Source organism: Hypomesus nipponensis, chromosome 21, assembly GCF_054491055.1.
Source record: "Hypomesus nipponensis isolate SF chromosome 21, ASM5449105v1, whole genome shotgun sequence".
NCBI lineage: Eukaryota > Metazoa > Chordata > Actinopteri > Osmeriformes > Osmeridae > Hypomesus > Hypomesus nipponensis.
The window spans coordinates 962,501-988,946 of NC_140381.1; the positions used below are offsets into that span (position 1 = coordinate 962,501).

General features: G+C 48.2%; 4 protein-coding genes across 7 annotated transcripts in view; all 4 read left to right on the forward strand.

Moving 5' to 3' along the window:
• Positions 1-2,941, forward strand: part of sdk1a (sidekick cell adhesion molecule 1a) — a 117,360-nt gene extending 114,419 nt beyond the window's left edge. For 3 of the 4 annotated variants that reach the window (XM_084685066.1, XM_084685068.1, XM_084685069.1), the window contains 4 exons: positions 181-321; positions 1,405-1,528; positions 1,602-1,725; positions 1,812-2,941. In XM_084685066.1, coding sequence (XP_084541192.1) covers positions 181-321; positions 1,405-1,528; positions 1,602-1,725; positions 1,812-2,075 — 653 coding nt within the window. In that variant the 3' untranslated portion in view covers positions 2,076-2,941. The remainder of the gene's footprint in view (positions 1-180; positions 322-1,404; positions 1,529-1,601; positions 1,726-1,811) is intronic. The other variant, XM_084685067.1, reaches the window with a different exon arrangement.
• A 453-nt stretch (positions 2,942-3,394) lies between these two features.
• Positions 3,395-5,665, forward strand: gpank1 (G patch domain and ankyrin repeats 1). Its single transcript, XM_084685748.1, has 3 exons — positions 3,395-4,375; positions 4,551-4,706; positions 4,813-5,665. The coding sequence occupies exons 1-3, from the start codon at positions 3,759-3,761 to the stop codon at positions 5,105-5,107; spliced, it is 1,068 nt and encodes a 355-aa protein (XP_084541874.1). The 5' UTR covers positions 3,395-3,758; the 3' UTR covers positions 5,108-5,665.
• A 1,518-nt stretch (positions 5,666-7,183) lies between these two features.
• On the forward strand, positions 7,184-14,460 carry LOC146237238 (cytochrome P450 3A40-like). Its single transcript, XM_084685747.1, has 13 exons — positions 7,184-7,356; positions 7,553-7,646; positions 7,775-7,827; positions 8,555-8,654; positions 8,754-8,867; positions 9,525-9,613; positions 10,529-10,677; positions 10,814-10,944; positions 11,322-11,394; positions 12,344-12,504; positions 12,979-13,205; positions 13,622-13,784; positions 14,022-14,460. Exons 1-13 carry the CDS (start codon positions 7,286-7,288, stop codon positions 14,106-14,108), a joined length of 1,512 nt encoding a protein of 503 aa, XP_084541873.1. The 5' UTR covers positions 7,184-7,285; the 3' UTR covers positions 14,109-14,460.
• A 153-nt stretch (positions 14,461-14,613) lies between these two features.
• On the forward strand, positions 14,614-25,701 carry foxk1 (forkhead box K1). Its single transcript, XM_084685746.1, has 9 exons — positions 14,614-16,090; positions 17,320-17,523; positions 19,436-19,655; positions 19,875-20,021; positions 20,957-21,150; positions 21,576-21,739; positions 22,344-22,592; positions 22,746-22,904; positions 23,027-25,701. The coding sequence occupies exons 1-9, from the start codon at positions 15,657-15,659 to the stop codon at positions 23,251-23,253; spliced, it is 1,998 nt and encodes a 665-aa protein (XP_084541872.1). The 5' UTR covers positions 14,614-15,656; the 3' UTR covers positions 23,254-25,701.
• The last annotated feature ends 745 nt before the right edge of the window (positions 25,702-26,446 follow it).

A 26,446-nucleotide genomic window follows, 5' to 3' on the forward strand; every position in this document is an offset into this window, starting at 1 on the left:
ACCATTGATCAAGGCAGATGGCAACAAGAAACATATTTTTGAAACAATAAGTTTAGAAACATTGAAGATCAAAAGTTTAGAAAGTTTTTTACTTTTCTAACCTTTTTTCCTAAACGTAGTTTTCCCCATCCAACATGTTAAAGTATGTCTCCCCCCCCCGCCCGCCCGCCCCCTGTTCAGCCCTGGCGGAGCGGCCCTTCTATGAGCAGTGGTGGTTCCTGCTGGTGCTGGCCCTGGTGGGCCTCATCCTGGTGCTGCTGCTGGTCTGCACCCTGCTGCTGCACGGACACAGTCACAAGTACAGATCCTGCTCCACCAACGGTGTGTGTGTGGGGGGGGGGTACATCTGTGTGTGTGGGGGGGGGGTACATCTGTGTGTGGGGGGGGGGTACATCTGTGTGTGGGGGGGGGGGTACATCTGTGTGTGTGGGGGGGGGGGGTACATCTGTGTGTGGGGGGGGGGGTACATCTGTGTGTGTGTGGGGGGGGGTACATCTGTGTGTGGGGGGGGGGGGGTACATCTGTGTGTGGGGTGATGGGCAGGAGCTTTGCTACTTGTAGCGACGCTACTAGCTTAATAAATTTGTCAGTAGCTTGGCTGTAACGTCGCTATTTACAAAACCAAGTAACTTTTCAGTAGCTAAGCTCTTGTATTGATCAAGTAGCGCAGTAGCGTCCTCGAAAGCTCATTTCTCCTGGACACATCTGAAAAGCAAAGCACGGAAAAAGCATCTCACACATCCCGTTCTGCAGTTCACGTTCCGACTGATCTCACGAGAGCTGAGTACAGCGAGGGCTATGATCGTCTCATCTCCACTCACACTGCCTGCGCGGCCAGTCTGACTAGATAACAGCAATTGTGTATTAGCATTTTGGATTAGGCTATTGTTCAATAAATACATCTAAACATATTTTAGCCTTTATCTGGCTGACAATTGCGTTGATCACTAAAATCACATTGACTTGGCATGCAGTTTTTTTACTGAAACTAGCTACTAATGTATCAAGCTACTTTTGACAGATTTTTGTAACTTAGCTTGCTACATTTTTAAGAGTAGTGGCTTTTGTGTAGTGAAGCAGAATTTACTGTTGAGTAGCTAGCTAGTAGCTTAGCTCACTACACATATCAAGTAGCTAGCTAGTAGCTTAGCTCACTACACATATCAAGTAGTTTGCCCATCACTGTGTGTGTGGGAGATCTCTGCCAAAGTCAATAGCCAACTCATCATTCATCACCCTGCCAAATCTATGAAACGTTAAACCATAGAAAAGAGGTGCTCTCTGACTGCTCCTTGTCTTCCCCCTCCTCCCCCTCCACCCCCCTCCTCCTCCACCCTCCCTCCCTCCTCCTCCCCTGCCCCCCCCCCCCCCCTCCACCCTGCTCCCCCCTCCTCTGCCCCCCAGCAGGAAAGCACATCCAGACGGCTGAGGAGTCGGTAACCCTCGACAACGGAGGCTTCACCTCCCTGGAACTGAACAGCCGCAGTCTGAACACCAAGAACTCCTTCCTGAAGAAGAACGGAACCAGGTAGAAGAGGGGAGGGAATGGGAGGGGAGATGAGGGATGGAGCATGTACTAAAGCTGTGTGTGTGTGTGTTAGGTCCCCCCCCAGACCCAGCCCTGGAGGGCTCCACTACTCAGATGAAGACGTGACCTATAACGGAGCTGTGCTCACAGAGAACACCATGCTGACGGAGAAGGCTGCTGAGCTGTCTGGCTCTGAGGTACACACACACACACACACATACACATACACACACACACACACACATACACACCTCTACTCACCCTCTCCCCCCCCCCCCCCCAGCTCTCAGACAGTGACTACGAGGACGACCCTCCTAAACACTCGTTTGTGAACCACTACATGAGCGACCCCACCTACTTCAACTCGTGGAAGCGTGCGCGGGGGCAGCAGGGGCCCCAGCTGGAGCAGGACTACCCCACCGTGGTCACCCAGCACCCCAGCGGGGGGTCCTACACCCCAGGGGGGCAGCCCGCACACACACACCCCGTCAACAACCCCCCGCCCGGCTCACGCACTGCCGTCACAGGGTTCTCCTCTTTCGTCTGACACACACACGCTATTATGCAGACACGTTTCGTCAACACACACCCTTCCTTTGGAAGTGAACACACACGGTCATCTGCACACAGACACACCAGCATGGAGGATAGAGGGCAGAAGGAGCTACTGTGACAAGACATTATGCTGAACGAGGACGAGGAGAAAGGGAGTCAAAGAAGACAAGAAAAGATGAACATTTAAATGAACTTATGACCCCTTTCCCTTTTCTCTTGACACAATCACTTTGTTTCTCGCTGTGCCAACTGGTGTGAACCTCCTAAAACAATTGTGATGTCACTGTGCTCACACACACACACACACACTGATCTGACCAGCTGTAGAGAACACACTGAAGAAGGAAGATGAACAATCATCAGAGGTTTGGGCTGGAGGGAAGCTCATGAGCACTTAGATGATGTTGTATGTTTGCTTGACAGGGAAAAAGAAAATGTGTTTACTAACACGGGGACGTTTTTGAGTTTGTATGCAGAATGATGAGTGTGTGTGTGTGTGTGTGTGTGTAAGGCACCTGGTTCAGTCCCATGATGCTGTGTGTCGCTGGCTGTAAGTGTATATTTTTTGGATGGATTTTGTACAGACACTTTCTACTGCTGTTTAGTCCTGTCTGTGCTGTTACAGTAGATAGTAAATCTCACTCACCTCTGTGTACACACAACCTCTACACAATACACACTCCTCAACATGAACACATTCTACCCTTTACACAAACTCAGAGAGGAGAAGGAGAGATGCAGGGAGAAAGAGAGGGACTGAACTCTCACTCACTCACAGACCCAATCCCTCTCCCTCTCTCTCTCTCTCTCTCTCTCTCTCTCTCTCTCTCTCTCTCTCTCTCTCTCTCTCTCTCTCTCTCTCTCTCTCTCTCTCTCTCTCTCTCTCTCTCTCTCTCTCTCTCTCTCTCTCTCTCTCTCTCTCTCTCTCTCTCTCTCTCTCTCTCTCTCTCCTCTCTCTCTCTCTCTCTCTCTCTCTCTCTCTCTCTCTCTCTCTCTCTCTCTCTCTCTCTCTCTCCTCTCTCTCGTGTGAGTTCCATATGCCTTGTGTGATTCAGATTAAATGATCCTTGTTGAACCCAACGTTTCTTAAGATTGAATGTGTGGTTTCTTACTGGTTACATTATATGTGTGCAGATGTGGGTTATATAAGGTTGAGACACTGTCTTTTCCTGGTGATAATTAGTTAAGGACAATTAGCTACAATTACAAATAGTAAACTATAAAAATCTACATTTTGCTGTGTGTTGACAGTAGTACCACGCAACCACCAGATGGCAGTGTGTAGTCGAATATTCTATTCGACGTCATCATTAGGGGACGGTAAGCTCGAACGTCAACAAAGCCGTCTCAACACGTCCGAATTTGTAATTGATGGTTGTTTTATAACTGGAAATGAACTCTTTGCTACTAAATTCGATATTTTAAGTTTAACTGTTGAATAATTTTCAAATAATCGCTCCGAAGATAAAGTGGTAATACTTTCCACCCTTAGTGGAATTTCCTGCTATGCTAAGCTAAAGGGTATGAGGATTGATTTTGAGGATAACATGGAACAGTGTAGCGGCACAAGGTCTTCTCTTTAATAATTATCCGTGTAATTCAGCGTAGTGTAATGTGCGCTGTCTAGGTTGGAACAGACAATCGGTGTTGCCGGGGAAACTGTCCTGTCCCAACCATGAGTGCGTTAGATTACTTCACCCCGGCTCGCGAAGAGGAGCACCGCTGGAGTCACGAGGAGACGAGACGGTCAAAACCCAGCCACGCGCTGAACGGAGACGAAGCTCGCCGCTTCTACCAGACAATGATTGAAGAAAGGAATGGAGAAGAGGAGAGGAGAGAAGAAGGAGCGAGGTCAGGAGGAGGGGAGCAGCGGAGGGGCGATGGAGCCAGAGAGCGGAGGAGGAGGAGGAGAGAGGGGGATAGACGAGAAAGCGAGAGGAGAGGAGCAAGAATCCAAGCGTCCGCGCCCACGGAGCTCCAGGGATTCCAGCTGCTCCGGCACGCCCAGGAAGGCAACCTCTCCGGGCTGCGGGCGCTGCTAGACGGCGGCGTGGACGTTAACTTCCAGGATTCCTTCTTCTGGACAGCCCTGATGTGCGCCAGCGGGGCGGGGCAGCGCGCCGCGGTTAAGCTGCTCCTGCGGCGAGGGGCGGCGTGGGTGGGCGTGGTCGACACGCAGGGGCGGGACGCCAGGGAGCTGGCAGAGAGGGCGGGGCACGCGGGCGTGGTGGAGGAGTTGGAGACACACGGGAGACGGACGGAGGAAGAGGAGGAGGGAGGAGGAGCTAGCAGGTGAGGGAAAGGAGAGGGTTGGAGGGCCTGTAGTGTAAGTGATGACACCAGGAGGCTCTCCTTTTTGGCTCAGCTTCCGCTTCGTGATATTGGTCTAGAACTGTGGACAGGATGATGATGCTGATGATGATGAATAGATACTCTATTCTGCTGTACTCTGATCTACTCCACCCAGACCGGCCCAGGCCCAGGCCCAGTGGTGTGGTGTTTGTGGTTCCCAGTACAGCTGTCCCCCTGAAGCCCACCTGTCCTCCACCCTGCACCAGTTCAGCCTCCGCCGGCCCCCCCCGCGCCCCCACTACTGCCTGCCCCCCTCCAGCACCCCCTACAGGTAGGCCACGCCACGGCGCTCACCTCATCATGTGGAGAGGGGGTCTGTTGGTGGCTTTTAACAAACTGTCACCCTCTCTTCTACCCACCCCCCCCCCCCCCCTCAGAATGATGCTGCGGAGCGGCTGGACTCCGGGGGCGGGTCTAGGTCCCGAGGGGGGCGGGGCCACGCAGCCTGTTGGCACCGTGCTGAAGAGAGACCAGAAGGGTTTGGGCTTTGGACCCCCGAAACGCCCCCGCGTCACTCACTTCCTGTCCCAGGACACCCGGGCTGTCAGACACCCACCCAGGGAGGCAGAGAGGAGGATGGGGGAGGGGGGGAGGAGGAAGGAGGAGAACCAGAGGAGAGAGGAGAGAGAGAGGACCTGGGAGAGAGACTTTCGGGCCTCGTTCTACCTCTGACAGACTTCCTCTGGGTGTCGCCCAGAGAACTTTTGAAATCAGTTTTGTATTATTCTTGGAAATGAACCCTTAGATACCTGCTGGATATATTTCTTTAGTGAGATTGCCTTTTAGTGGTCTGCTAAACGAGACGAGTTTGGGGAGACAGATGACATGTTTGGGTTGGTGGATGAACATTGCAAAGCCTGTATTCTGAAGGTCTGACAGACTTCACCTGCTTTTTACTACCAGATAAGTGAATTACATTAACCCCTGATCTTAATAGTGGTATAGCCAACATCTCTCCTACTCAAAGGTCAACGTCCAGCCGTGTGTACCTGTGTGCAGCCCTGATAAAGATGGTGTTATTGCCATCTGTTGTATAGTTGTATAGTAAGTTGTATTAGCTCTTTAGTATTAGACTTTTTAAAATTGTATTAATACATTCTACCTGTTTCTTTTTAATCAAGATCCATATATGTTTATTGTTTGTACCTTCCTGCCACAATACATGCTGTGTTTGTGTTAACTTACATGGCAATAAAAAAACTTCTGATTCTAATAAAGAGCTGTAAACCACTTTGCTTGCTCTACATGCCTGAAACAAGTTTAGTGCCTTAGCTACCAGTCAGCTAGCAACCTTAGCTAGCCTTTAACCAGTCAGCTAGCAACCTTAGCTAGCCTTTAACCAGTCAGCTAGAAATCCAAAAAGGGAGCTTGCTGTTGTTTCCTTCTCTTGCAACACAATTTATGATGAAATAAAGAACTGGCAATGCATGAGGACAGGTGACATTGTCGGTTGACTCACACACCTCGTTACCAGGGGCAACGCCCTCTCATTAAGGTAAAGTTCACCCCCACCCCCACCTCTCTCTCTTGGCACATTGTTTGTCTGAGGCACGTGTGTGTGTGGGTGTTACGTAACCAGTCCACTTGTTTTTCCCAACTGGATAAACTTCCGAGGCAAGGCCGCCCATAGAAATGGCTGGGCCCCTGAAAAGGTCCAGTGAATGGGCCCCCCTTAATAGGTCTTTACTTATGTTAACGCATGCACGTGTGTACTCTCTCTCTCTCTTACTCAGTGATGGGAGCTACATTATAGCAAAACAAATACATCTTTATACATAAAACTTAAACATAAAGTTTAACAAATATAACTGAGAGGCCTTAACAACTTGTGTGGCGCCGGGCCAGACACACACACACACATAAAAATAACAATTTGACACACCGAGATCTGCTACACTCACACCACATTTTCTAGTATAAAATGCAATTTACCTGTCTTCATCTTTGCCTATTATACAGCTATCTTCCTTGTCTTTCTGGATGCAAAGTCTTTTATAATGTATTTGAAGTCAATTTGTTTAGCCAATTCACACTCAATGGCAAGTATTGTGATTGAGCCTCTCCTGGCTCATTGTGGAGCGCAAGTCATTTTTTATGATTTTGAGTTTACTGAAAGACCTTTCTCCTCCTGCCACAGTTAGCTTCCTCATGGCTAGCATCGTGGCTACTGCTGCTCGTCTCTGCAGCCTGGCTGGGAGCATCTTTCGAAGTTGACTGGAATTATTTTTAAATTACTTTTATTTGGGGGTAATGCCCTTGCTAGCTCTCTCCTTTTAGTCTTTTCTTTTCTGATATCCCGATTTCTGAACAGGTCCTGTCATAGCAACCAAATGTACTCTACTCTGATATTAGTATTTGCTTAACCTTAGATCAATAAATGACATCGCTGAACAAAAAACGACTCATACCATTTTTAGGAGAACATGATTATTGCTGCTCGCATCGCGGCTGGGCCCCACCACGGCTGGGCCCCTGAAAGCTTTCCCCCCTTTCCCCCCTTATGGGCGGTCCTGTTCCTAGGTGAACTATAATCTCGTGTTACTTTTGTAATGACTTCTAGTTCGTATATGATCTTTATTCTGCTGTCAGAGGAGCGGTAGAACTGCTTCAGAAGGTGCCTTTGTTGCGTGCGAGCGTTTTTTGCACGCCGGTGAATCAGCACTTAACCTCTGAAACACTTCTACGCCGTCACACACCACGCTCCCTCCCTCCTTCCACCGGAATAAAAGATCCCACTACACCCCCACTGGACGGTACTAGCTGGTTAAACGCAAAACAGGCAGAGGAAGAAGAGAAAGAAGAGAAGTTCAAACCGGAGTAGTGATTTCTGACGTACCGGTCAACCGAGACATGGGCTACTTGCTGTACCTGTCTACCGAGACGTGGACCCTTCTGGTCGCGTTCATCACGCTCTTCATAGTGTAAGACCACTTTTAAGACGGAGTGTCGTATTTAAACTAAATGATTTCGGATGTTGGTGTAATGGTTTAACATTAACATGAGCGCAGTTCCAAATTTAGTTAAGACCGTCAGAATATCGGAATATTTATAAAATATTTTATTTTGCTCTCTCTGTGTGCGTGATTGCATGCATGCGCCTGTGTGTGTGTGGGGCAGGTATGCCTACTGGCCATATGGGGTGTTTAAGAAGTTGGGGATCCCTGGTCCCAGACCCCTGCCGTTCTTAGGCACCATGCTGGCGTATAAGAAGGTGTGACTGAAACACCCTGTACACACACAACACACACACAACACACACACCACACACACACAGTCATTCCCTAAAATGCTAACCTCTCCTCCTCTTTCCCCCCCTTCTCCTCAATCCCGTCTTCCCAGGGATTCACAAACTTTGATGAAGAGTGCTTCAAGAAGTATGGCAAAGTGTGGGGGTAAGATTCTCTCTTTTCTGTCAATTCTTCTTCTTTATGACCCTCTCTCTCTCTCTCTCTCTCTCTCTCTCTCTCTCGCTCTCTCTCTCTCTCTCGCTCGCTCTCTCTCTCTCTCCCTCTCTCTCTCTTGTATTCTTTCTAATGCAGTTGTTGTTGACATCAGGGTTCACCAGCCAATCAGGCAATCAGAATGTCCACTAGCCAAATTCTTTCAGTCGAAAATAATAACAATTATGAGTTTCACTTAATGCATTTGATCATTTTATTAATATTGTTGGCATGAAAAACACATAAAATGAAGCACAGAAGTATGATGCAAGGGTACGTGAAATCACCAACACGTGACTAGGTAAGGACACGATTTATTATAGGAGCAGGAGTGTGTATGGCTAAAACGTTCATTCGCGTCATGAGATTGACTCCTGCCCATGCATTTACAGCAACGTTTTTTACGCAGCCAATGGGCGTATAAAACGTTATCATGTAGCATTACGGCACAGTGTTCATAGGAAACTCAGGAAGTACTGCCAGGGGGATAAATGACAGAGAACCATGCCGAGAACAGAGCCTTATGTTTCATTCATGTAATGCCTCATGTATCACCGGCCACACTGGCTAGTGAGTTTTTATTAACACCCGCCAAAATGAATTTTAACCCCCATTTGGCGGGTTGGCGGGTGTTAATTTAGCCCCCTGGTTGACAGTGTGTGTTGGTGTGTGTGTGCAGCATCTTTGACGGACGGCAGGCAGTGATGTGCATCATGGACACTGCCATGGTCAAGACCATCCTGATCAAGGAGTGCTACTCTCACTTCACTAATAGACGGGTACACACACACACACACACACCCATACACACACACAGACACCCACACACATGCACCATGGGTTCTCCCTAGAACCGTGGTGCATGTTCTGTGTTCTAGAACTTCCATCTGAACGGGGCCCTGTACGATGCCGTCTCCATCGCCGAGGACGACCAGTGGAAGAGGATACGCAGCGTGCTGTCGCCCTCCTTCACCAGCGGCCGGCTGAAGGAGGTACACACTCTTCCTGCTCCTCCTGCTCCTCCTGCTCCTCCTGCTCCTGCTCCTCCTACTCCTCCTGCTCCTCCTTTAGATGTTTTGAATTATGAAGCAGCCCTCTCCATCTTTCTCTCACTTTCTTTCTCCATTTCTTCATCCCTCCATGTGTCTCTCCCTCGCCCCTCCCTCCCCCCTCCTCCTTCCCTCCCCCCTCCTCCTTCCCTCCCCCCTACTCCTTCCCTCCCCCCTACTCCCTCCCCCCATCCCCCCTCCCCCCCCCCCTCCCTCCTTCCCCCTCCCCCCTCCCTCCTTCCCCCCCATCCCCCCTCCTCCTCCCCCCTCCTCCCTCCCCCCTCCCTCCTTCCCCCTCCCCCCTCCCTCCTTCCCCCCTCCTCCTCCCCCCTCCTCGCTTCCCCTCCTCCCCCCTCCTCCCTCCCCCCTCCTCCCTCCCTCCCCCCTCCTCCTTCCCTCCCCCCTACTCCCTCCCCCCATCCCCCCTCCTCCCCCCTCCCTCCTTCCCCCTCCCCCCTCCCTCCTTCCCCCCATCCCCCCTCCTCCTCCCCCCCCCTCCTCCCCCCTCCCTCCCCCCCCTCCCCCCTCCTCCCCCCTCCTCCCCCCCCCTCCTCCCTCCCCCCCTCCTCCCCCCCCCCCCCCCCCCCCTTGTTCCTCCAGATGTTTGGGATCATGAAGCAGCACTCTGCTAACCTGGTCAACAGCATGAAGAGGAAGGTAGACAAAGACGAAGCTGTCGAGCTTAAAGAGTGAGTCTCCTCCTCCTCTGTCATGTGTGATGGTGTGTGGTGTTGGTTGTGTGATGGTGTGTGGTGTTGGTTGTGTGATGGTGTGTGGTGTTGGTTGTGTGATGGTGTGTGGTGTTGGTTGTGTGATGGTGTGTGGTGTTGGTTGTGTGATGGTGTGTGGTGTTGGTTGTGTGATGGTGTGTGGTGTTGGTTGTGTGATGGTGTGTGGTGTTGGTTGTGTGATGGTGTGTGGTGTTGGTTGTGTGATGGTGTGTGGTGTTGGTTGTGTGATGGTGTGTGGTGTTGGTTGTGTGATGGTGTGTGGTGTTGGTTGTGTGATGGTGTGTGGTGTTGGTTGTGTGATGGTGTGTGGTGTTGGTTGTGTGGTGGTGTGTGGTGTTGGTTGTGTGGTAGTGTGTGGTGTTGTTGTGTGATGGTGTGTGGTGTTGGTTGTGTGATGGTGTGTGGTGTTGGTTGTGTGATGGTGTGTGGTGTTGGTTGTGTGGTAGTGTGTGGTGTTGTTGTGTGATGGTGTGTGGTGTTGGTTGTGTGATGGTGTGTGGTGTTGGTTGTGTGATGGTGTGTGGTGTTGGTTGTGTGGTAGTGTGTGGTGTTGTTGTGTGATGGTGTGTGGTGTTGGTTGTGTGATGGTGTGTGGTGTTGTTGTGTGATGGTGTGTGGTGTTGGTTGTGTGATGGTGTGTGGTGTTGGTTGTGTGATGGTGTGTGGTGTTGGTTGTGTGATGGTGTGTGGTGTTGGTTGTGTGATGGTGTGTGGTGTTGTTGTGTGATGGTGTGTGGTGTTGGTTGTGTGATGGTGTGTGGTGTTGGTTGTGTGGTGGTGTGTGGTGTTGGTTGTGTGGTAGTGTGTGGTGTTGTTGTGTGATGGTGTGTGGTGTTGGTTGTGTGATGGTGTGTGGTGTTGGTTGTGTTGCAGGTTCTTTGGGCCGTACAGCATGGATGTGGTGACCAGCACAGCGTTCAGCGTAGACCTCGACTCCCTAAACAACCCCAGCGATCCCTTCGTCACCAACATCAAGAAGATGCTGAAGTTCGACTTCTTCAACCCTCTGTTCCTCCTCGTAGGTAAGACCATCACTTATACAGGACGCTGTCACTTCCTGTTTCCTGTTTGTCAGGATGTCACGTCCTGTTTCCTGTTTGTCACACTGACACTTCCTGTTTCCTGTTTGTCACACTGACACTTCCTGTCTGCCTCCAGCGTTCTTCCCCTTCACAAGCCCCCTGCTGGAGAAAATGGAGTTCTCCTTCTTCCCCACCTCCGTCACCGACTTCTTCTACGCCTCGCTGCAGAAGATCAAGTCCAGCAGACAAGCGAGCACTGGAAGACAGGTACTCTCCTGGTCCTGGTCCTGGTCTGGTCTGGTCTGGTCTGGTCCTGGTCTGGGTCTGGTCCTGGTCTGGGTCTGGGTCTGGGTCTGGTCTGGTCTGGTCCTGGTCCTGGTCCTGGTCCTGGTCCTGGTCCTGGTCCTGGTCCTGGTCTGGTCTGGTCCTGGTCTGGGTCTGGTCCTGGTCCTGGTCCTGGTCCTGGTCCTGGTCCTGGTCCTGGTCCTGGTCCTGGTCCTGGTCCTGGTCTGGTCCTGGTCCTGGTCAAATATATACAAAGCAGATCTAGTTGATCTCCTGGATCTGATCTGGTGTGTATGCATGTATGTATCTGTATATATATATACACGTCTGTCTGTGTGTGTGTGTGTGTGTGATCATAGGGCAGGGTGGATTTCCTGCAGTTGATGATTGACTCTCAGAAAGGCGACTCAAAGGAGGAGAAACAACACAAAGGTACATATACGCACACCAGCGTTGGGTAACGTTGCTTTTGAAATTAACTAATTACAATTACATTCCTTGTAAAGTAACTAGTTACGCTACTTAGTTACTTGCTATAGAGAGTAACTAGAACTAGTAACTATATAGAGTACTTTAGCATTACATTAGGAAAAGTCTTATTTCTAAGACAATTCACCTTAGTCACTCTTATGCCCAGAAGGCACATTTAATGGTTGACCTCAGCAATAGCACATATTGTACTGAATATTCAGTGTCACTCGCATATAACATGATCAATCCTCATTGTACAGCAAGACGGATCAAGGTAATAATCCACCATACTGAAAAGCAATATTTGCATGGAGTTCTTGAATCAAGAAACTCTTTAATTAATAAATAATGTTGTACAATGTCAGGCAGAAGTCTAGTAGTTAGTTAGCTCAACAATTTACCAAGATTAGGTTTGAATCTAAGAGCAAAACAAAGCTAAGCTATAGCTAGGTATATGGTAGCAAAATGTTGTTCGCCTATGTACTGAACCAGACTATTTTACTTACTGTAATATAACCCTAAACCGAAACCACGATACAGCAACACATCACACAAGCTTGAGTTAAATACATTATTTAATGTAACATTACGTAGGCCTGTACATGCAAGTCTTAAATAACTATTTAACTGGTCGGCTCCGACCATGACGCCGGGTAAATTGGGCTTGTGAGACTGCTCACCAAAAGAAAAAAAGAACGAACCCACCTGTCTAGCAGATTAAGACGTTTTCGTAGGTACCTAGCGAAAAGTAGCTTCAACTTTCCTAGACTTTTAGCTACATGCTGAGGGCTCGCTACTAAAAGACTAAATTAACGTGTTACACCCAACACTTACGCACACACATACACACTTATACACACACACACTTAAACGCATCTTTGATGTAGAATATATCCCTGTGCCTCCCCAGGTCTTACTGATCATGAGATCCTGTCTCAGGCCATGATCTTCATCTTCGCGGGCTACGAGACCACCAGCAGCTCCCTCACCTTCCTGGCCTACAACCTGGCCACCCACCCTGATGTCCAGGCACGCCTTCAGGGCGAGGTGGACGCAACCTTCCCCAGCCAGGTAGGAACAACTGTGTGTGTGTATTAATGTGTGTGTTAATGTGTGTGTTAATGTGTGTGTGTCTGTTAATGTGTGTGTGTGTGTTAATGTGTGTGTGTGTGTGTGTGTGTTAATGTGTGTGCGTGTGTTAATGTGTGTGTGTGTGTTAATGTGTGTGTGTGTGTTAATGTGTGTGTTAATGTGTGTGTGTGTGTTAATGTGTGTGTGTGTGTGTGTTAATGTGTGTGCGTGTGTTAATGTGTGTGTGTGTGTGTTAATGTGTGTGTGTGTGTTAATGTGTGTGTTAATGTGTGTGTTAATGTGTGTGTGTGTGTTAATGTGTGTGTTAATGTGTGTGTTAATGTGTGTGTGCGTGTGTTAATGTGTGTGCGTGTGTTAATGTGTGTGTGTGTGTTAATGTGTGTGTGTGTGTTAATGTGTGTGTTAATGTGTGTGTGTGTTAATGTGTGTGTTAATGTGTGTGTGGGCTCCCAGGCAGATGTGCAGTATGAGGCCCTGATGCAGATGGAGTATCTGGACTCTGTGATCAGTGAGTCTCTCAGACTGTATCCCATCGCCCCACGACTGGAGAGGGTCGCCAAGACAACCGTGGAGATCAACGGTTTTACCATCCCCAAGGACATGGTTGTCATGGTTCCCATCTGGTGTCTTCACCGCGACCCTGAGCTGTGGCCTGAACCGCTCCAGTTCAGACCAGAGAGGTACTGGAGTACAACCTCAATACGACCACAACATGACCACAACATGACCACATCACAACCACAACATGACCACAACATGACCACAACATGACCACAACATGACCACAACACAACCTCAACAAGACCTCAACACGACCACATCACAACCTCAACATGACCACAACATGACCACAATACAACCTCAACACAACCACAACATGACCACAACACAACCACAACATGACCACAACATTACCACAACACAACCTCAACACGACCACACACAACCTCAACAAGACCTCAGCACGACCTCAACACCACCACAAGACCACCACAACATGACCACAACAAAGCACAACATATAACAACCACACCCCATCTATGAATCATACAAACACACGACCATACATGGGGCTTTGGTTCCTCTCGTCCTCCAGGTTCAGTAAGGAGAACAAGGAGAGCATCGACAATTACACCTACATGCCGTTCGGGGCGGGGCCCAGGAACTGTATAGGGAATAGGTTTGCTCTGGTCATGATGAAGCTGGCCCTGGTGGAGATTCTACAAAAATACAGCTTCACCGTCGGCAAGGAGACAGAGGTGAGAGGAGAGGGGGGGTGAGGAGAGAGGGGGTGAGGAGAGAGGGGGTGAGGAGAGAGGGGGTGAGGAGAGATGTGTGTGTGGATCAGATAACACTGCCTACTCCAGTTTGTCCAAACTCCAACTGCTGACACAGCAGGTCAGAGCTGACTCTCCAGCCTCCACTGCCGTGACGACTGTTGCCATGACTTTGACTTTGACCCCCCCTCCCCCCCCCGGTCTGTGATTCGTCCCCAGGTCCCCTTTGAGATGGACATTCAGGGCCTGCTTATGCCCAAACGACCAATCAAACTACGGCTGGAGCCTAGGCCCGCCCCCTGCTAACAAGAGCCCAACAACAACAGGATCAATACTTACCTGTGACGAACACACACACACTTGCACACACCCTTATACTCACACACACACTCACACCCTGTGTAACCTGGCTACTATGCTGAGCCTGTTACATGTCAATTATATAACATTGTGATGTTTTAACAGAATTAGAAACACGATGAACTGATAAATGTTTTACATTGTTATGAGAATGAATTATGATGTAGCCCACTGCTGGAGTCTGGCTTACACTTTGTGAATCTGGAATTCATTTTATTACTATTTCCTCTTTCCTCTCTTCTCACAGTTACGTAAATGTCATCAATTACAATAATCGCATTAAAACATTATGTCTGAATCTTCTGTTTATTAAATACAAAATAAATCAATAGAATATAAAACATGTTCACACTCATATTCTAGACATTGTATTCATATAGCAAATGGCCTTAATGCAGAGACATACATGAAGTGCATATCAGATGTAGTCAGACTTCAGCCTCTTTAGAGAGCTTTACTGATGCCCACATTTCAGTACCTAGAAGACTTAGTCGCCCAAGAATTTACATAAATATTGTGTTTATTTATTTTTCACTGTGCCAAAGAGTAAGAGTAACAAGAGTAAAGAAAGTTTGATTTGATTTATGCAAAGTATAGTTGATTGAATATTGAGATATTACTTTATATCCCCCCCTATAGTCTCCTGGCTTCATCCTTGTCTGGTCACAATGTAATAACAGGATCCCCTGGAACTGAGCTAACATCGCCCTCCGGTGGCCGTCCCTAACATCGCCCTCCGGTGGCCGTCCCTAACATCGCCCTCCGGTGGCCGTCCCAACCGCCACAGGTTTTCACCAAATCCGATTTTAACCGTTAATCCGGGATCCGGATTTTGCGGCCATCTTGTACTTTTCATGTTTATAAACAGTGAGCTAAGCACCTCGGTCGTCCAGTTGATCTAGTTTCAAACTCCACAAAGTAACCGTCGAAACTCGAATGTCACCCCAAAGAATCGTTCACAGAACCGCCAGAGCGCGTTATCAATTCAAGACGCGAATCTTGTCCCAATCTGGCCCGGAACCTGTGCCACATGCCACGCACGTGTCGTCCGGTTCCAGGAACTACTGATTAACCCTTTGTAAGCTACCGCAAGCCCACGCACAAGTCTCTGGTCAACAGAACCTAATGAACGGCGACCGTTTGGTATTAAATCGTTTTTATTAGTGCTTGTATAATCTGTTAAATGTAATAACACAACATTTGTGCTTAGAGAAACTAGTTTAGCGGGCGATCAATCTGTCTGATTAAACGGAAGCTCTGGTATAATAAGTAAGAGGTTTTTCTTATTAAAGGCATTTCTAAAAGTGACGAAGGGAAGAGCCGCGGGGGACCGGAGAGATCCATTCCCGGAACTCCGGATCCTCCCCGTACTTTAGCAACAGCTCGGTCCCATGTTCTTCTGACTGCAACGCGGAGCGAGTGCCCTGGCCGAAAACCTCACGTTGCTGCGCCCTGTGTGTGTGTGTGAGAAGTGTGTGTTCACCCGAAAGAAAGATGGCAGATTATCGGGAAGACACCGGAGCGCGAGCCCTCCTGGCTCTGCAGTCCGCCCCGTGCAGCCCCGTGCGCGTCGGGGTGTCCTCGCACGCGTACCCGTCCTCCCTCGTCCTCTCCGGTACCTCCTCGGTACTGAGCCGTGGAGGACTACCTCCCGTGCGCCTCGCTTCGCCGCCTCGGGCCCTGGCCAGACTGGAGGGCCGGGACTTTGAGTTTGTGATGCGCCAGAGGACAGTGACGGTAGGCCGGAACTCGTCCCATGGGTCTGTGGACATCAACATGGGCCACTCCAGCTTCATATCAAGAAGACACCTGCAGATCAACTACGAAGAACCGTACAGCTTTTCGTTGCGTTGCCTGGGCAAAAATGGGGTGTTCGTGGACGGGGTGTTTCAGCGGAGAGGCGCGCCGCCTCTGCAACTTCCCCGGGAGTAAGTATGAGCTAACTTTGCTAGCTAGCCAGCTAACTGTTGGAGCAGTACTGGAAGTAGTTAGCTTTGGAACATACGGATAGCCTGTTGCTACCCGAAGCATACAAGGGTCAGCTAAGTTAGCCAGCAAGCCTACTACGTCAACGGTGGTGTAGTTGTGTTGTGGTTTAGTAGCACTAGCCTGGTTAGCACTAGTTTCCCAAGGGCAGCAGCTAGGCAGCACTCAACTTGTTTGAATAAGTTACCTATTTAATCCATTGTAAACATCAACAGTTTTGGGTCACATATTTGTTGAGCACTCTGTATCAGATTTCGTATGACACATGAATTATTTTGCAAACAACGCTTTCTAAAAGTTAACTTGCAACTGCTACCTTAATAAGTAGAGTAACTGTAATATGTTGGTAGTTTCAGGACAGTAGCGAGCTAACGTTAGCTCGCTAGCGCCGTTTCCAGGGCCTGTCCTGTGCGACTTTGCGCGTCGCGTAAACACGAAATGTAAACAAACTCGTTGGTGCGTGCATGACTGTAGCGCCGTGTTTGATCAAGCCTTCTTGCCTCCATAGCTACCGCCGCGCAGGCGAACATGCAGTGTTTAATGTGAAAACAAAGCAATGACGTGTTTTGTTTGTGTGTGTGTGTGAGAGAGTGTTTGACCTGATTTAGGCATGTGGCTGTGTCTTGCTACACCTTTAATTCGACCACAACATAACCGTATCCATAGTAGCTATTTGAAACTACCAATTGCATTGTTTTGGTAATCTCTCTCTCTCTCACACGCTCACACACACTAAAGTAAACCAAGCATGACTATAATCTTTCCTCTGTCACTGTTTGCTGTGTGTGTATACACACGTGTGTGTGTGTGTGTGTGTGTGTGCACATGCCTCTGTAAACCCTTCAGAGGGGCCAGAGCTCTGCTGTCTTCTGGTTGGCTGAGCTGTGTGTTTGGGGGTGTGGTCTGTCCAGCCAGGAAGTAGATCCTGATGTCAGTTCCAAATGGAAAAGGGGGGAGAGGGGGAGGGGGGGATGGGAGGTAGCGGGGGGGGGGGAAATGGGGGCTGACGGCAGACTAGTCTATAGTTCAGACTAGTCTATAGTTCAGACTAGTCTATAGTTCAGACTAGTCTATAGTTCAGTGTTTATCAGCCTTCATCCTGTACAAGTATGAACCTGAAGTTGTTCTTGAGATGAAGAACATTCTTTAATCTGTCTGCCTCCCTCCTTAGGTGTGTGCTGCGTTTCCCCAGCACGGTGATCAAGATCCAGTTCCTGTCTCTGCTGTTGGGGGAGGAGCTTAGGGAGGAGCAGTCTCCACCCCCCAGGCCCCTCCTCCCCCACATCTCCCCTCTCAAGATCCAGATTCCCATCATGCACCATGATGACCTGCACGCCTTCAGCTCCCCACTGCCCTCACCCACTGGCACCATCAGGTACACACACACACACACACTCACACACTTACACACTCACACTCACACACTCACACACTTACACACTACACACACCTACACACTACACACATAGGGCTGGACAATAAATTGCCCCAAAATATTATGGATGTAATGACTTCCCTCAATAAAATTATTGTGACATGAATTCAGTTTCAATGATGTCGATAGAGATTAATTAGGAACAGCAGTCCATTTAATTTCTGTGATGCAGCAGGAAGTTGCGGAGAAATGGTAGCCTACGCTCACTAAAATAAACTGAGCACCTCGAGTAGCTAATGTTAACCGTGGAAAATGAGTCTTATTGCCAAAAACGGTGGCAGCGATAGCCATGGTGAGGGAGCAACTTCAAATGAAGAAACTATTGATAAAAAGGGTTTGTCTTCTTCAGTTATTTGGAAGTGGTTTGGCTTTTTGAAATCCGACAAAGAACAGAACAATGTTCGGTGCAAATTGTGTCAAACAGGTGGCTACCAAGTCTGGTAATACCACAAACCTTCTTTTTTTTTACCACCTGAAGCAAAATCACTCATTGGAACTTGCAGAAAGTGTGAGTTTGCGTTAAGGTATTGATAAAAAGCAAGGTTTTAAAAAGCTTAAGTTACTTGACCCCAGGTACGTGCTCCCTGGCCGCAAACATTTCTCTCACACCGCGCTGCCTAAACTTTATGCTGAGTGTAGGGAAAAAGTTGAAGAAGAGACTTATTTTCCTGGTGATCTGTTCTATTGTCTTAATTATCGTTATCGAATGGAAATATAAATATCTGTCGTTATAATTTTTTACCCATATTGCCTAGCTCTACCTACACACGCATGCACACACGCACATATCACAGTCATATGAATACACACATACATGCCCACTTGAAGACACGTGTGTGTGTACCCAGTTCTTATTGAGAGGATTGATAAAGAGAGGGAGGGAGATGGAGAGAGAGACAGAGGGAGAGACAGAGGGAGAGACAGAGGGAGAGACAGAGGGAGAGACAGAGGGAGAGACTGAGGGAGAGACAGAGGGAGAGACAGAGGGAGAGACAGAGGGAGAGACAGAGGGAGAGACAGAGGGACAGACAGAGGGACAGACAGAGGGACAGACAGAGGGACAGACAGAGAGACAGACAGAGAGACAGACAGAGAGAGGGAGGGAGGAAGTGAGGGAGAGAGAGAGAGACAAACAGAGTGTGACAGTGCTGCTATTTGTTTTTAAAAGCAGATAGACATGGTGTGTGTGCCCCCTGGTGGTCAGAGCACCACGTGTGTGTGTGTGTGTGTGCGTGTTTACACTCCCCATATATGGTGTGACTGCAGCTTGCAGGCATCCTATTGGTTGAGAGAAGGATTGTTTTGCTTGGGGCCTTTCCTCCTCCGCTGGTTTCCTTTCTGAACACACACAAACATATACACACACACTTAGACATACACATGTATACACACACAACTTCCAAACACATGGTGCTCAGACCTACTCATCTAGTTAGACAAGTTTACTCTGTGTGTAAAAGAGAGAGTGTGTGTGTGAGTTTGAGAGTGTGTGTGTGAGAGAGAGTGTGTGTGTGAGAGAGAGAGTGTGTGTGTGAGAGAGAGAGAGGTCAGGGGTGAGGGGGCCAGAAGGGGTGTGTGCTGTGAGGAAGTGTGTGTAGGAAGGAAAGCAACGACATACACAATAATATAAACATAAACTCACTGTTTACTTAACGTTGTTTACCGTCAGAAGGAGGGATAAAGTGTGTGTCGGTGTGTGTGCACGTGTGTGTGTATCTTCCCTGTTGTTACATAATAAGCCACTGTTTCTGTCAACACAAGGGTAATAGTCGCTAGTTAATGATCTGTGTGTGTGTTTGGGTTAATGGACCTATTGAAAGGTACTCCTTATTTTTTGTGTCGCTCCCTCCAGTGTTCCTAACTCATGCCCCGCCAGCCCGCGGGGGGCGGGGTCGTCAGGATATCGCTATGGACGCAACGTGACCTCTGACCTCCAGCTGGCTGCAGAGTTCGCCGCGAAAGCCGTCTCAGAGCAACGTGGAGGGGTTGCCGAGCAACGTGGAGGGGTTGCCGAGCAACGGGGAGGGGTTGCCGAGCAACGGGGCGAGTCGGCAGGAGGAGACAGCCCCAGGGCGAGTTGGCGTTTTTTTTTTTCTTCAATAAAACTTTCTCGATGCAGACAGTCCTGGATCTTTTTGTGTTTTTGTTTTATCTAGTTTGTCTAATAATATGTAATAACCTTTGTTTTCACCTGTGTGTGTGTGTGTGTATGTGTTTGTGCTGTGTGTGTGTGTATGCTGTGTGTGTGTGTGTTTGTGCTGTGTGTGTGTGTGCTGTGTGTGTGTGTACAGGATGAGTCCAAGCCTCCGTACTCCTACGCCCAGCTGATAGTGCAGGCCATCTCTTCAGCTCCTGACCGACAGCTCACCCTGTCTGGCATCTACTCTCACATCACCAAACACTACCCATACTACCGCACCGCTGATAAGGGCTGGCAGGTGTGTGTGTGTGTGTGTGTGAGGACCAGTGTTGGGGGGAATGCGAGTGTTACCCCCAACATTATATAACATAATGTACACAATATAACATGTTACATAATATCAAGTGAGTAACAAAGTAATATAGTGCATTAGTTTTTGACATTGATTAATATTATTACAGTTACTTATTTAAGTAACTTGTGTTAATAGTCCAAGTTACTGTATGAAATCAACAAAGGACTAAAATAGCCTGATAAATACAGATTGTTGCCTAGGGTCACTTCCTGGGCGCAGTAGCCTGATAGTTTGCCTTTGATTCACACTGCAGGCAAACACAACGGCAATCATGGCCGCAGAACGTGTCAAGTTTTCGGTGTGGAAATATTCACACTATTTCGCTTTTAAAAAAAAACACCTTGAAAGTGTCCACAGAAACAAAGCTGGAAACGAGCGAAAAATCCACTTTAAACCTTAAGAGAGATGGCGATCCGTTTCTACAAGTGGCTGCTAACATAGTATAATGTATTCACACAAATATATTATTATTTTTGAATTTATAAGCCTTTTTGATGTTTAAGATTGTTTGAAATAAATGTTATTTTTTAAGAAACACTAGTTTGCATCTGTAGCCTATGTTCTTGCAAATTTTTTACAAAGTTAAACTCGCTACTATTACAAGTAATAGTAAAAGTAATATAATAAGTAAAATATTACTTTGTAAAGTAATAATGTAACTTAATCACACTACTCTTACTGAACAATAATAAATAATAACTAATAATAACTTGTGTAACTTCCCCCAACACTGGTGAGGACACCTGTAAGATTTTAGATGTTTTTTGTGTACCTGAAATTGATTTGTTTGTCTGTATGTCTGTCTCTCATTTCCTCTCTTTCTTTTCTCCCTCCATCCACCTCCCTACTTCATGCACCTTCTCCCCCCCCCCCTCCAGAACTCCATCAGACACAACCTGTCTCTGAACCGCTACTTCCTGAAGGTGGCCCGCTCTCAGGAGGAGCCTGGGAAGGGCAGTTTCTGGCGCGTGGATTCTGCGTCAGAGGGGAAGCTGGTGGAGCAGGCGTTCAGGAAGCGCAGGCAGAGGGGCGTGGCCTGCTTCCGCACGCCCTTCGGACCGCTGTCCTCCAGGTGGGACGACCTCTGACCTCTAGGACTGTAGGACACTCTCACACACAGGCAGAAACACATGCACACACACTTTCTGTCTAACCCTCCTTCCTTGTGCCTCTCCCTGTCGCTCTCATCTGATTGGACAGAACAAAGTAAGTCTCTTCTCAGGCATCAATCCAGCTGCTGAGAAAGAGAGTGTGTGTGCCTGTGTGTGTGTGCCTGTGTGTGTGCCTGTGTGTGTGTTTGTGTGTGTGCCTGTGTGTGTGCCTGTGTGTGTGCCTGTGTGTGTTTGTGTGTGTGCCTGTGTGTGTGCCTGTGTGTTTGTGTGTGTGCCTGTGTGTGTGCCTGTGTGTGTGCCTGTGTGTGTGTTTGAAAGAGAATCTTTGGGGTAGAAAGACAAACAACATGGTAGACTAAGCACTGCCTCCCTCCCCCCCTCCCAGGAGTGCCCCAGCCTCCCCCACCCACCAGGGCCTGCTGTCCCCCCCAAGCAGTGGGCTCCAGACCCCGGAGAGCCTCAGCAGGGAGGGCTCCCCGCTGCCCCACGAGCACCTGGGCCACAAGCTGTCCTCCGTCCCTGAGTACCGCTACACCCAGAGCGCACCCGGTGAGACACACACACTAGACACACACACACACTAGACACACACACACACACTAGACACACACACACTAGACACACACACGCTAGAGACACACACACATGCTAGAGACACACACACACGCTAGAGACACACACACACACACACACGCTAGAGACACACACACACACACACACACTAGAGACACACACACACACTAGAGACACTCACACACGCTAGAGACACACACACATGCTAGAGACACTCACACACATAGAAGTTCTAAACCAGTTATTTGCAATGAAATGCCCCTCTCTTCCTTCCCTCTCTTCCTCCCCTCTCTTCCTCCCCTCTCTTCCCCTCTCTTCCTCCCCTCTCTTCCTCCCCTCTCCTCCCCTCTCTTCCTCCCCTCTCCTCCCCTCTCTTCCTCCCCTCTCCTCCCCTCTCTTCCTCCTGTCTCCTCCCCTCTCTTCCTCCCCTCTCCTCCCCTCTCTTCCTCCCCTCTCCTCCCCTCTCTTCCTCCCCTCTCCTCCCCTCTCTTCCTCCCCTCTCCTCCCCTCTCTTCCTCCCCTCTCCTCCCCTCTCTTCCTCCCCTCTCCTCCCCTCTCTTCCTCCCCTCTCCTCCCCCAGGTTCACCTGTCAGCGCCCAGCCCGTCATTATGGCAGCCCCCCCTCACCACCCCCTGCCCCTGCCCGCGGGGCTGGGGAACCCCCTAGCGTTCCTCCCAGGGGGGACAGGGGGGGGGAAGGGGCTCCTGCAGGCCCCCCCCACCGTCACCATGCTGAGGGTGGTCACTTCTGCCGCCCCCCCCAACGGATACCTGCTAAGCACCGCCCCGCCCCTGGGGGCGCCTGTGGGCGGAGCCAGCGATCTCAGGGGTGAGGAGGAGGAGAAGGAGGGAGAATTAGTAGTATAACATCACATAACCCTTATATTTGTACAAAAGTGTAATATGTGTCGTATTATGTTAATACATATGTGAATGGACTGTTAATATATGTGTATTTACTTCCTCACGTTGATGTGTTCAGAGTCTCAGCAAGGGAGAGAGCGTGTAATCCAGTCCCTGGAGGGGGTGGGGCTAAGTGGCGAGGGGCGGGGCTTGTCCCTGGGCATACACCAGCTTCCTGTCCGACCTGTCACTCAGAATGGAAAGCATGCTGCCGTCGCGGTGACGACCAACGCCTACGGTACGTGTTAACAACTTAGCTTCACAACAACAACAACTTATTCTTTTGTGATGGAGAGTTGAATGTCTAAATTCTGCTCTCCTCTGCCTGTTTTTCATCACCTCCTCTCTTCCTCGTCCCAGCTCTCAGCAGTCCTCTCCAGATCCTGGCCGCCCAGGCCTCCAGTTCTCCCCCAGTGTTGGTGAGCAGGCAGCCCAGCTCGGGGCCTGATCCTCGGGCAGATCAGCCAGGCGAGCCCCAGGCTAAGAGGCCCAGGGTGGAGGGGGAGGAGAGCCCCTCTCTGGCCCCAGCCTCCCAGCAGCCTGTCATCGTGGCCATGAGCTCCCAGTCCCACGACCCCAGGAAGTGAAACCTCCAGCTGTGACTCCTGACCTGGTGCCTGAAGAAGCAGCAGCTCCAACCCACCTCTGACCTCTGACCCCTCCCACTCCAAAGAAATGGGAGGAGTCAAAGTTCCCCCCAGGAAGGAAACAGCTGTCGTTAACAACTTGAAGTTGTTAAATTTTTTGATTGAGATTCTTATTCTGGAGAGGGTGGACAGGAGAGCAGGTGTGTGATGCTGAAATGTTTTAATCTGTCAGCTGACCCATCATCTGTCCACACACCACTTGTTGTGTCCCTATTGGTCAACACACCAATCAATCAAACAGTCAGCCTCTCTGATTGGCCAAAGAGTTTTCACTGATGTTGGTTTGGGAGGTGCAGATAGGGCCAAGGAGGTTGGGGGGGAGGGCTAGGAAAGGAGACGAGGAAAGGAGTCGATGAGGTTAGGAAGAAAGTCTTGGTTAGGGGCGGAGCCTGTATCAATACTAAATTGACTGAATTAAACTAAAGTTCATCCTAGCGTAACCATAAAAGAAGAGTAGGACAGGAAGTAGTAGACAAGACGTAAATCTCTGAACAGATCATGCTCCCCCATTGGTCAATACAGCTGATAAGTCATCAATATCATTGGTCAGGGCGGCTTACAGAGTGAGAGAGACAGAGACAGACAGAGACAGACAGAGACAGACAGAGACAGACAGAGACAGACAGACAGAGACTGATAGAGAGATGGGAGAGGGACAAGGAAGGAAGAATATTTACTTAACGAGTGGATGAGGTTAGGAGTGATGGAAGAAGGAGAGAGGAGATCAAGGAAAAAGAAATATAGATATATGGAGGAGAGAGATTGGAGGAGGAGAGGATAGAGAGATGGAGAGATTAGGGGATAGATGGAGGAGAGGGGAGATGGAAGGAGAGAGATGGAAGGAGAGAGATGGAGGAGGGGGGAGATGGAAGGAGAGAGATGGAGGAGAGGGGAGATGGAAGGAGAGAGATGGAGGAGGGGGGAAATGGAAGGAGAGAGATGGAGGAGAGGGGAGATGGAAGGAGAGGGGAGATGAAAGGAGAGAGATGGAGGAGGGGGGAAATGGAAGGAGAGAGATGGAGGAGAGGGGAGATGAAAGGAGAGACAGAAGAGATGGAGAAGTCAGCGGAGAAAAACTAATGTAGACAAACTGATTGTGTTTTTGTATTTTTCTTTTTTGTTTCCATGAGTACCGTGTTGTGTGCGTGCGTGTGTGAGAGAGAGATAGAGAGAGTGTGTGTGTACAGATTCTAGCTAACTGATTAAGCATTATTGGTGTTATTTTTATTATAATTGATCTTAACTGTTTCAGTTGAATCTTTGCTGTTTAGTTCCTGTATGTTTTAACCAATAGACAGCTTTACATTGTACTCCAAACCAAGCGCTTTGACACACAACACGGTCTACCTTGTTAACACCACGATGACAATGATTCCAATCATGATGATGGTTTAAAGACTCGCCAAGCGCGGGCAACAGGCGTTGTCGCAGACAAGACGCAAACACACACAATCTCACACACGCTAGAACATACCTTTCCAACTCCTTCTGGTTCTATAATGTTGCTTTTTTACGTGTTCCGTCTGAATGTTCCGAAACTCCTTCTGACTCTGCCCTTTCTGACCCCGCCTCTTCTGACCCCTGCAGTCTGGGGGCGTGGCTTCTATCGGGGGAAGGGGTGGGACCAACTCATGAATGATCTATCTCTCCTTCTCACTTCCTCACCCGGGTTGGCCTTTTCTTCTGCTTTATTTCTTCTGTTTCTTTCTCCTTCCATCCCTTTATCTCATAAATCTCATACAATACGTGTGTCTGTTCCCATCCCTGTGTGTTACCCATCTCTCCATCTCCCTCCCTCTCTCCATCTCCCTCCCTCTCTCCATCTCCCTCTCTCCATCTCCCTCCCTCTCTCCATCTCCCTCCCTCTCTCCATCTCCCTCCCATCTCCCTCCCTCTCCATCTCCCTCCCTCCCTCTCTCCATCTCCCTCCCTCTATCTCTCCCTGTATTCCTTTCTGAATCCCTCAGTCTCTCTTATTCCACCCTACATAATCAAGAGATGATGGAGCAACACTTCATGACCTCTCTCTAACGCCTAGATGTTCCTGAACGCAGCATCTACAGGGTTCCTATTTCTCAGCTGATCAATACTTTATACAAAAAGAATGATTGTTGCACATTTACAAAAACAGAAAAGGAAGAAAAATAAAGATGCTTGTGGCTGCTCCTGTGTCAGAGTAACAAGAGCATTTAAACCAGGATGGTATTTTGTTTTGTTTTAGCGAAGAAAAGTTATTAAAAAAAACAGAGTATTTTGCTATCCAACAACAGTTATCAAACAGTTAACTTTTGGAAATAGAGAAGTATAAATATATGTATTTTTAAATGTTCTTGTTTTTTGTGATTTGTTAAGAAAAATGTGTAGCACAAATTAAATTTCCTCATTGACTGCCTTTGTCTTGGTTTCATTATTTATGAAGATTATTAGTCTGAAATTAACCACCTATTTTGTCTCCTTGCAATGCAATTTTGATTTTGGAAAGTACTCACATCCTTCACTCAAGTAAAAGTACAGATAGTCATGTTTAAAAAAAACTTTTTTCGAAATGTTAACTTTAAGATTTTTTTTAAAGGCACACAATGACAATAAATAATATTAATCATGCCAGCACATACAGATACAAATTTAAGTAACAAACTTGGTTTGAAAATGTAAGAAGTAGAAAGTAAAAGTTAATAGTAAAGTACTGATCTCCTAATGGACAGTAACAAAGTATCGTACTTTCCATGTCTGGGTATAGGCATAATGTATGTATGTGTATAAACAGACTGCTTTATTATTTTCATACAGTTTGCAATATGAGACACAATACACTACATGTGTAGTACATTAGTATTTTGACAAATATTGGTAATACAATGGCGAAGACATGTAATAACTCAGTAATAGAAGATTATCTTATATTATGTAAATCATTTATTACATATTCATGTCATATTGTGTATTTATATAATGTAAGTATACACGCTTTTTTACATGTTATACATCTGTTCAATGTAAAATATTAACTTATTTACTAATGATATTTTCTCCTAAATAATAGTTATTTTGATGTGACATAATATGTGTAATAAATGATATAGTTAGTTATTTTGATCTGACCTTTTATGTGCAATAAATAATATAGTTAGTT